The sequence below is a fragment of the Euprymna scolopes genome, chromosome 40, assembly GCF_053919585.1.
Source record: "Euprymna scolopes isolate OS-2025 chromosome 40, ASM5391958v1, whole genome shotgun sequence".
NCBI lineage: Eukaryota > Metazoa > Mollusca > Cephalopoda > Sepiida > Sepiolidae > Euprymna > Euprymna scolopes.
The window spans coordinates 47,634,952-47,647,269 of record NC_136521.1 but is presented as its reverse complement, the minus strand read 5'-3'; the positions used below and the strand labels follow the sequence as shown (position 1 = coordinate 47,647,269).

Below are 12,318 nucleotides of genomic sequence, written 5' to 3'. Positions count from 1 at the left end.
ATATATATATATATATATATATATATATATATATATATATATAGCCAGTAGAGTTTAGTTTCCTAGAAGTACATCCAATGAAACAACATGTGTCTACCAAATTAGTGCTCAATGAGTGAACAGAGCAGGTATATTAATTTTATTTATACAAACATTAATGGCTACATATGTGCATACATGTTTCTGTAATCACCCACGTTGGGGGATTATGTCTTCAGGCTTTTGAAGGTAGTTCTTGGCCTGAAGACGTAATCCCCCAACGTGGGTGATTACAGAAACATGTATGCACATATGTAGCCATTAATGTTTGTATAAATAAAATTAATATATATATATATATATATATATATATATATATATATATATACTAGCTTACCCGGCCACGCGTTGCTGTGGCGCAGTTTGTTAAAATGGAATACATTCCTCAAGAAAAACTGCATTTTGTATTGTTTATTTACTTTTATTATATTTTGCAATTTTTTTTATCAAGAAAAGTTTGGGGGGGGGGGGGTTCAGAAAAAAAGATTAATTTTTACCATAGATTGTTAGGACAATTTTTTTTTTGTTTTTTCTTTCTTTTTTTAAAGAAAGTTGGCAGTAAACGTTTCTTTTTGAAAACGGAATTTTTATTATAAAAAGAACAGATGAATGCCTTATATGAACACTGTAAATAGTTACGTGAAAGTAGAGAAAAGTTTGATTTTTTTCAAGAGAATGTACGAATTATTTTTTTGTCAACAGATGTTAAGAAAATAAACAGAAAAAATAATCTCATCATTAATTAATTATGCAAAACAATAAATAAAATGTTGATTTAGTGTTTCAACATTTGAACAACGCTCGGTTGAATCCGGTGATTGCCGAATGAACCCTAACCATAATTGGAATCCTGTGGGGGGGGGGTCAAATTCTGCATGAGTACCAATCTTTTTAATTTCGTCTTTTGTTTAATTTTTTGAGTGGGATATCAGCGATTGCAAACTAACAAATTTAACCAAAATGCAAATTCAACAATTAAATAATTTTAAAAAGTGCTCAGCTTCTAATACACATCCTAGTAAATCAATCCCCCTTATTGGAAATTGCGCATGGGGGTGATGGTTGTACAACTCCACCTTAATTTTTTTTTTAATTACTGACCAATATTATATAAAAATTATGTTACTTGCGAGTAAGGAAATTATTAAACTCTTGCATATAAAAATTCTGCGAAATCTGTAATTTAAAAAAAGAAATATTTTTGGTATTATATTTTTTTGTGTGTGAAAATATTAAATAAACAATGCTTAATTCAATGATAATATCGGTAATTCGAGAAATTCATTTTCTTCGAGTTATATCGAATTAATTAATACGGACTTTAGGGGCTTTTTTCGTAATGTTCCTGTAAAAAAAATTTTTTTATTGTTGATGCTTTATGTATATAAAAAAGGCAAAAATAAATTCTTGCGTATTTTATTTACTACTGAAAACCATAATAATAGTAAAGGTATTTTTTGTTTAAACAAAATAATACATTTTCCCTATGATTTAAATAAAAAATAATTTCGCAATCATTATTTGATAAATACTGAAAATTTCATTAAAACTGGTTAATTTCCTATTTTTTGATGAATTTTTAAGTAAAGCGAGGGATCAAAATGTTTATACATTTTGAGCGTCGGCATTCATTTTGCCCGTAGGAAAGCGATCACATGTGGTTAATTTAAATTAAATTTCAACCACATGATTACATTATGAATAATCACGTGATTAAATCCATTTAAAATTTACCGATTAGAATCTGATATTTTTAAAAATTCTTTCATACAAAATGATAAAAATTTGTTTACATTAAGTGGGACCACAGAAGTGATGTCACGTGACGGCAGACGGTCATAAATAATATGTCCCCAAATAAAAATGGCAACATCGGAATAAAGAAAACCACCTATTTATTAAAGAAAAATTTAATATAATGCTATAATTAAAAAGCGATACATAAAAACACGCATGGGTACAGTAAACATATTATACCAAAATGTCGAAGCAATCGGTTCAGTGGTTATTTAGACTATTAATAACGAACGAACAAAGAATTACATTTATATATATATATATATATATATATATATATATATATATATATATATATATATATATATATATACTAGCAAAAGTACCCGTAGTTGACTGGGTTCAAAATCAGCCTACAGAAAATGGACTCTGATTTATGAAAGTATGATAGGTTATGAAAAGGAAGGGTTATAAAGAGATAGCTTCGAATTTGGGGGTATCAAAACCAAAGCAAAATATGATGAAAGTAAAAATAAAGTAGATAAACCCCATAATTTATTATACCATACCTGCTCACACTGAAACACTTATCACAATATTCTGTAGATCTATATTAAAAACCTTGTTAAACTTTGTGACATATTTCCATTCTATGGAGGTCAGGCGCGAACGAGCACCCCATAATTTTATTATACCATATTTCTTCAAACTGAAACATAATTATCAAAGTATACTTATGCAGATAGATATGAAAAGTCTGTATTAAAGTTTGTGCTTATTTCCATTCTATGGAGGCCAGACGCGAACGCAGACCCCACAATTTTATTATACCATCCCTATTTAAGTTAAAACATACTTATCAAAGTATTCTTATGTACATCTATATCAAAAACACTTGTAAACGTTTTATTTTTTTAATTTTTTAATTTTTTATTTCCATTCTTTGTGGACCAGGCGCGTACGCAGATCCCACAATTTTAATGAATTATCATTATGCCAGATCAAACATACCCATTCCTCTGTCTCGATACATCTTCTATCATTATATGGGACCAGTTTTCTATAATAGTCAACCATATAGGAGCCTATTTGTGACCAGACACATACACCGACGCTCAGCTTTATATTATACTAGCATGTCAGCCCGGCGTTGCCCGGGTGTTTTGAGGTGTATGCTGAGCAAAAAAAAAAAATACGGTCATTTTTTTAACTTTAACCCCCATTATGACCCCTTAAAATTTATTGTTTAGGGATCAAATAAAGTTAATAAGTTAGATCCATATCCAAGGAATCTATATCTAAAATTTCACGTGTTTAGACTCAAAATTGTAGGAGGATGTTGGTAGAGTTCTCAAAGGTCAAATCGTTGAACTTTGACCCCTTAATCGCCAAATTTCTGTCCGAAAACCATTCACATCGATTTTCCCAAATCTCAGTACTCTGCATATCAAATTTCGAATCTGTAGGCTTAAAATTGACAGAGTTATTGCGTAGAGAAGTGTACACAGACACACACAGACACAGACACACACAGACACAGACACACAAAGACACTTTCACTTTAATATATATATATATATATATATATATATATATATATATATATATATATATATATATATATATCAGATTGTAAAGAAAGTTAGTTCGTTTTTAACACACAATTAAACAACAATAAAACACAATGGGAGATCATATAAACTTTAATGAATTCCACATTCTTGTCTGTGACCTCTTTCCAACTGTCAATTATATTTTAATGCTATTTTTATGAAATTACTAAGGTTTTGAACTGGAAATGCACACTAACTCACTTTCGATTTTTTTGCTTTTGAAGTAAGTTTTAACTCACTCCAATTCTAAAGAGATGCTTATCTCTTGGTGCAAGGTTCAACGAATACGATGAGTGATGCATATCTTTCCAAGCATATTTTCTTAAGAAATTATTGGGATACAAATATACAAAGAGAGAGAGAGAGTGAGAGAGAAAGAGAGAGAGAGAGAGAGAGAGAGAGAGAGAGAGAGAGAAGGTAATATCAGTAATGGAAATAAAGGAAAAGTGGTAATTCACATTTTATATATATCTCTCTTTCTCTCTCTCTCTCTCTCTCTCTCTCTCTCTTTCTCTCTCTCTCTCTCTCTCTCTCTCTCTCTCCATATATATATATATATATATATATATATATATATATAGATAGATAGATAGATAGATATGTGTGTTTATTATGATTGTATCGATTGGTTTCCTAGATGTAACTCCAATGAAACTAACGTGATTATTGAAGAGGGCTCAATACTGGACAGTATATAGTCTGTTTATTATACAAACATTAATTGTTACATATGTGCATACATATTTCAGTGGAATCCCAACTCACGTTTTATATCTATCTATCTATCTATCTATCTATCTTTTTCTCTCTCTCTCTCTTTATATATATATATATATATATATATATATATATATATATAGTAAGTTATAAAATATATATGGCGATTAAGCTACACAGAATATTCCGCGTTTCATCCACGCTAGGTAAAGTATTAACAATTGTTTATTTGTATAATTTAAACGCGAAAAAAAATGGGACGCTGAAAACGTACACAGTAAAACAATACGTCCCAATTTTTTTCGCGTTTAAATTATTCAAATAAACAATTGTTAATACTTTCTGCTGTTTTTACATCGTTCATTTCCGTATTACGTTTAAGTTATTTTAACGCAATTTTCTTACAAATAAATCTACTTTGACCCGTTGACAACCATAAGAGCATTTTACAACGGCGATTTATCCACCGCTTTCCTTTTTTTTTTAATTTATTCTACATTTTTTAATACACATTTCTTAAAAAAACATTCATACATTTTCTTCTATACTTCCAACATAAATAAATAACCCTGAAAATATGTTTTTAATTGCATTACAAATAAATAATCAACGCGGCAATAAAACGCATTGTTATACTGTGCCTGTTTTCAGCGTCCAAATTGTTTTTTATTTCGCGTTAAATTAAAAGATATATAAAAATTTAAATTTAACGTTAAGTATTATGGTATCTGTTCAGTGCACATTTACCTATAAGTATGGCAACCCACTTATAATTAAATGGCTGTAAGATTTTTTTATCAAAAATAAACAATTATAAACAGAACGACTCATAGAAATCTATATTCTTTTTTCATTTTAATATACTTTCAAAGAAATGTTTCTGCTATGTTACAAAAACTATTTTCTTTACGTCACAAGTGTCACGCTCATACATTAATTCCATAGCTAATATACCATACTGGCCCAACGGGTCACAGGTAGTCTAGTCTAGTATATATATATATATATATATATATATATATATATATATATATATATATATATATATATATAATCTTATCTCATCTCATCTCCTCTCTCTCATCTCTGTCGTCTTTCAGGACGCTTCACCACCGAATCTACACGACTTCTTCAGTTCTTTCGTTCGATCTCGCATGACAATTTGCAGGTCCTAAACACTTTCCAATACGTGTATATGTATATATATATGTATATGTATATATATGTATATGTATATATATATTTTTTACAAGGTAGTCACCACTTATATTTATATATATATATATATATATATATATATATATATATATATATATATATGTACTATTCAGAATAATGAAATACAATAAATCTACTGGTGTGCAAATTCAGTGATTATCGGTCTTACAAAATATTATTGAATGTAACATTTTATATAAGACTATCCCAGCTAAATAAAATTGCTCAATATACTAGATAAAGCAAATAAATCATAATTTAGGAATTTAAAATTTGTGATTTGAAAAAGTTAAATTTCAAATATAGAAATCTTATTGTATGCAAGACAAAGAATACAGTATAGTAAAATATATTTATTTCCTTAACCGATGAGTTTTCGATGTTTATACATCTCCTCGGAGGAAAATATTAACAAATATTCTAAAAGGTTTGCACCTGATTTGCTAAAGGTAATAAGCACAGAAAATTAAATTAAATGTTTTTTAAGTTTGTAAATCATTTTAGCTACATAGAATAAGGGAAAGTTGTTATTGAACATAAAATGAAGTGTATGCTAAATCCTGTAATGGAAGTTCTTGGTATTCGGCAGGTAAAAAGATCCAACGCGTATTGTAATAAATCCAAGGAAGCTGGTAACAATCCAATATATACATATTTACACAGTTTTTCTTTAGTTTGGTTGGATATCCGGCAAATCTTTTATTATATAAATCCGGTAAAAATAATTTTCATATCTCAGTTTTAAAATTCAGTTCAAGTTTTCAATCAATTTGTGAATAAAAATCAAAAGATATTTGTAGAAAGGCAAATAAAATAAAATTAAATAAAATGAAAATAATTAAATAAAAGCAAAATAGTCTTTAAAAATCAAATGCAGTTTTTGTTATCAAGATTATATTTGTATATTAAAATCCTGCCCTCTAAAAATAAGGAAGTGAGGGGGAGATAGCAAAAGAAAGGAAAGGAAAAAAAAAGAAAATAAAGGGAGCGTCTAACTTATTAATCTTGAATATGAAATTTCTAGACAGGATTTGACACGATTAAAAAAAATAGGTCAACCTTCAAGCTAAGACGGGAAAGAAAATAAAAGAAAAGAAAAAAGAAAAAGAAAGAAAGAAAAACTTCTGTTTGCTTGCTCTTAACATATAATGCTGAAATTTAAAGTAAAATCCAACATACATACTTAATGATAATAATATTTAACAGAAATATTAGAGTTTGATTGATCTGTGAAAATATTGCATATATGAACAAGGTGTATTAACTTAAAACATATAATAATAATAATAATGATAATGATAATGATAATAATGAATAATAATAATGATAATAATAATAATAAATAATAATAATAAATAATAATAATAATAATAATCATGACACCAATAATATTAGTAACCTTAAAAATAATGATAATGATGAAATAATAATAAAATAAAATAATAATAATAATTATTATTATTATTATTATAATATTACTACTAATAATCATAACAATAATAAAAGTATCATTTATAATAACAATAATGATAATAATGATTGTTTTAATAATAATATAATATAATATTAGTGTAAAAAATGATGATAATAATATTAATGGAAATTATGATAATAATATTAATGACAATCTAATTAATAATAATAATCATAATAATAACAATAATAATGATCATTACAATAAATATTACATTTGTATAATAGCACCACTACTACCAATGCTACCAGTATAACAATAATAAAATAATAACGATGATAATGATGATAATAAAATATAATAGTATTGATAATAATAATGGTAAAAAACAATAACTATAATGATGATAGTAATATTACAAAAACAATAACTATAATGATGATAGTAATATTAATGATTATATATTTAATAATAATGATAATAATAATATAAAAATAATAATAATAATAATAATGGTAATGATGATGATGATGATGATGATGATGATGATGATGATGATGATGATGATGATGATGATGGTAACAATAATAATGGTAACAATAATAATAATAATAATAATAATAATAATAATAATAATAATAATGATAATGATGATGATGGTAAAAAAAATTGATTGCTAACAAGTACCAGAGATGACGAATTTCTAGTATTATGAGTTTTTGCATTTTCAAATATGTATATAGCGGAAAATATTTTTCAACAGGAAACTATATGATCTACTTAAGAGTATGAAAATTTAGCTTTATAATGGTTTTGATTAGGGGGTGTTAAAACAGTGTTAATACAGTATTTACACTAATTCCTAGCGTTTTGAGATTTAAATTATAATATGTGAAAGCGTGCATGGTGAGTTACTAAACAGTATGAAATAGGAGGACATTAGTATAAAAGCTAAAAATAAGCTAGTATATTAGGTGAATAGTAATAAGTAGTGGGTGTTTTATTTTTCAAACAGTAAATGTTTAAGGATAATCTATGTTAATTTAAGTTGGCTGTATTTTAAAAAAAATTGTGTTTACATCTAGAAACTAACTCATTTTTGGCATTTATTATAGGTTAAGAAAAAGTTCTTTGAAGTCATTCTGATTGAAATGTTAAATGAAAGTCCTTGGTGGAATCAAGGAGTTTAGAAGGTTAAAGTCCTGTGTGAAAATAATGAGATTATTTTAAAGTTTCTGACGAAGTGCGCCTTACTTAAAAGTCCCATAAGGAAGGTAATTCGTGAGGAAAGTAATTCGGTGTTATTAATTAGAAAATATGCGGAGTGGATGCGCACGAGTGATTTTTGAGTGTCCGCGTGGCGTATGTCATCATGGTATTGACAGCGTCGGCAGCGATGGTGTTGTGAAGACGAGAGGCATGTTCTCGTGTGTCGTCAAAACGACTGAGTGAACGAAATGAATTGAATGAATTGAATTCACTGAATTGAATTAACCCTAGAAGACTGTTTGGTGCGTTTTTATACATTTTGGGCCGGCTCAAAAGGCAAGATTGCTACTTTTTTTGGTTTTTGAAAAAGCGTTAAAAAGACAACCTTCTGAATTTTCTCATTGGTCGCTTGTGTCACATGATACTGTTGCCAACTACGTCCGCCAGAAATATGTTCATTTTACTTTTGTTGTTGTGCGAAAAGTGTGTGGACGTATTTGAAATTGTGTCGTTGCTGGAAGAACTTATTTTTGTGCAAAATGCGCGGGGAAATTGAAATGAATAAAGGTTCGTTTATTTGCGCGCGAGCGTGTGTGTGTGACTGCACAATATATATATATATATATATATATATAATATATATATATATATATATATATATATATATATAATTATATTGTTCTGATGAGGAGACAATATTTAAAATCATTCATTGTCAATTAGTGTCGATATTATTTGTGAATATTAATAAAATTAATATTGTTTCCGAAATGATCGTACACTCAATTTGATTTTGTTTTGTTTCTCCTTTTGAAACTGATTTTTAATCTTTACCCTCAATGTATATATATATATATATATATATATATATATATATATATATATATATGTATACATTATCTATCCATCTACTTATCCATCTATCATGTGGGACAAACCTGAATTAAGACGATATTTTCTTTTATTTACCGATTTAATTATATTTTTATTATTATTTACGAGATGGCAAATGTGCAAGAAAGCGGGTGTTATATCAGTTGACAGAGAGAAAGCGTAATAATAATCTTTTGCCATAAAGAGAAAGAGAGGCAACAAACTTGTGTTATTTGTGTTGTTTAAATTGGAATTTCACAGGTCCGTTCTCGTATTGATATAATTAATTTTATATTGCGATTAAATAGTTCATTTTGTTTGTTTTACAGGCAAAGATGACAAATTCTGGCAAGGACATTATGGTCCCTTGATGTCCGCTGCAGTGGTCCGAGTAAAACGAGAATCTCAGTCCGCCAGTAATGACGTCTATGCTGACATTGACCTGGTAGGTAAACGAACAATTCTGGCTTATGTTCATAATGATGTTTCTTGCTTTTAATGGACCCGAGTTTGTGGTACAATTATAACATAGTGCGTATAAGCGTGAGTGAGAAAATCAGCAGCTGTAGGATAGCTGGCTAGCGAAAATATTAGCAGCAACAACCGTTAAAGCATGTATGTAAATTAGCAGGTGTGTGCGGGCTTTCGTCATTAGAAAAATAAAAAAAAATTAAAAAGATAGCTCGTGGATGAGAGAGAATCAAGTTGAGTGTCGAACAAGCTGGACATGTGAAAGTCGAGGGCGAGAAAGCGCTGGCTGGCACCGGCGTGAGATGGCGGCGACAGAGACTTTTAAAAAGCACATGTGTGTGCGAAAAGATTTCGGAAATATAATGAAATGCTTTGTTGTGGAAGAACCACAAATAAATGCATTCCATTCGCACTTAAAAACTTTTTATTTCTTTCCTTTATTTTGTTTGTTCTTGCGACGATACCCATGTTACACAATGACAAACGCATTTGGGACGGGGGTCATCTCCCCACATTTGTGGCCTTATACCCGACCTCCATTTTCCTTTCCAGGACACAAGTAATTTTTTAATGTGTTATGAAAAACATGGCGAATACAGCAATCCTTCACTTGAACCAGGCTGACAGTTGTTGACAAAAGCGAAGGCAGCCGGGTTCAGAAAAAGTCAGATCAATGTTTACTGACCCCAGCTTTCAAAGGTTAAAATTTACAACAATCCGTCAAAATTTAATAACAATATTTTATTTTAAATGGAATTCATTGAGATGAGTATTATTTATTAATTTTTATTCATTGCGAACTATTATTCTTATCTTTTGTTAGTTGTTTCACGACGTTTCGGCCAACTATTCCTCTGGTCTTCGTCAGGTGGTAACCGTGACGGATAGGAACTGTAAATCCCTGACTGCATTCACTGCAGTTACTGCCTTCCGTAGTTGTTGCCGTCTCACCACGTTCTGGTCGGCTTTGGGTAGGATAGAAACCGCTATCTTCAGACAATTCTCACCTGGAACCATAGAGATTCAACGTCTCTATCAACTGCGCCGCGGGCTCCAAAGCGCGATCAGGGTTGAATTTTTTGGTCTTATAAATTCATGTTTATTTATTATCTGATCTTCCATAGTCGGGTCCGTACCGAATGGTATATATTATTTTTAATTGGAATTCATTGAGATGAGTATTATTTATTAATTTTTATTTATTGCGAACTATTATCCTCATCTTTTTCATAGTTGTTTCACGACGTTTCGCCTAACTATTCCTCTGGCCTCCGTCAGGTGAGAATTGTCTGAAGATAGCGGTTTCAATCCTATCCAAAGCCGGCTAGAGGCTTACTTGGCCAAAACATGGTGAGACGACAACAACTATGGAAGGCAGTAATTGCAGTGAATGCAGTCAGGAGATTCAGATTTCCTATCCCGTCGCGGTTACGACCTGACGAAGGCCAGAGGAATAGTTGGCCGAAACGTTGTGAAACAACTAAGAAAAGATGAGGATAATAGTCCGCAATAAATACAAATTTATAAGCAATATCTTAGTCTATCTATATCTGATATGTATGCATAACCCTACCCCCCTCCCATCTCTCTCTTGTCTTTATGACCACGTGGGCCACAAACGCACCTTTAAAATCTTTAAACTGAGCCATAACTGCATGCTTTACGAGTTCGAACTGGGTCATAAACGCATGTGTTACGAGTTCGAAATGAGCCATAAACGTATTGTAAGGCGTCTCCCAAACATTGCTTTGTTCGAACTTAATATAACATTCCAATGTGATTTAAAATTGAAAATAACTATAATTTTAAACTCTTTAAAAATCTGAACTGTTCGACAAAGGAATTCCCCGGAAAACATCATCGCAAAATTCCTCAAATAGCTGTTTGACTTTATTAGTTAATTTTCAAATTTTTGAATTAAGCAATTATTGTATTTAAAATTTATCTATCTATCTATATAACTACCCGTCTGTCTTTCTGACTGACTGGCTGTCTCAATCTATCTATCTATCTATCTATCTATCTATCTATCTCAATCTGTGTTGTGCGTGTGTGTCTATGTGTATAAAAAGCAATACGAAAAATATATATGTTTATATCTTTTCTCTATTTATTTCTTATTTGTTGGCGTGAAGGAATTTATAATGTCGTTTAAAAATGTTTGGCCGTACCCAGAGTCAACCTAAAATAGCAAACTCCTAACCCGACACATTTGTATTGTTGATATGATTGTTTTAAATATATTTTTTCACAACATTTTCAGGATTTCTGGAAAAATTCCGACGGTTCAAAAGTGGACAAATTTCTGACGAAAGTCTTATCGGAGAATTGCGATTTCCAACCCAATAATGTTTCTACTGGATCAAACGACGAAGGTAAGCGTGGATAACATTTACCGTTTATACTTTCAGATAAAGTTTGGTAAGAAGACATGACTTTTGAACACCATATTAACACGACTTAAAGGAATTTGCAGACCTTCCAACCTTTTTTTTTTTTTACACAGTGGTCACCACTTATCAAGGCCCGGAAGCCACTCAGGGATAAGGGTTATTGCAAGTACAGTACGTTAGTGTGGAGATTTAATGAAGTGTTTACTTAAGGGGGCGGTTCATTAGGAATTTGTTTACGTTGGACTTGAAGACATCCAGGTTGTAGTCAGGTGGGAAGCAGGCAGACGGAACAGAGTTCCACAGGCGTGCAGTTCTAAGAAAGAAGCTTTGTTAATGGAATCTACGTTTTGATTTAGACACAGATAAAGAGTGGGGAAAATTTTTCACAGTGGATTCAGCTAGACAGGTGTTTTTCGTGAAATTGGTCAAATCTCCAGAATATATTTTTTATTTTTATTTATATATTTTTTTAGGAAAATCGCCCTAGATAAGGCATGAAGCCACTTGATGTAAGAAGTTTTAAAAAATATAAAATATTACTTCAAAGTGCAAAAACTAATCAATGATAAGTGTTAGATAGACAAATTCCGACCTAAAAAAAAAAACAGCAATTCTTCCTGCTTTGTCAGAAACA

General features: G+C 30.1%; 1 protein-coding gene across 3 annotated transcripts in view; it reads left to right on the top strand.

Moving 5' to 3' along the window:
- The window catches only part of LOC145265545 (uncharacterized), a 188,850-nt gene that overhangs the window by 70,482 nt on the left and 106,050 nt on the right, over positions 1–12,318 (top strand). For all 3 annotated transcript variants that reach the window (XM_080121509.1, XM_080121508.1, XM_080121510.1), the window contains 2 exons: positions 9,150–9,265; positions 11,555–11,666. In XM_080121509.1, the coding sequence (XP_079977635.1) occupies positions 9,150–9,265; positions 11,555–11,666 (228 nt within the window). The remainder of the gene's footprint in view (positions 1–9,149; positions 9,266–11,554; positions 11,667–12,318) is intronic.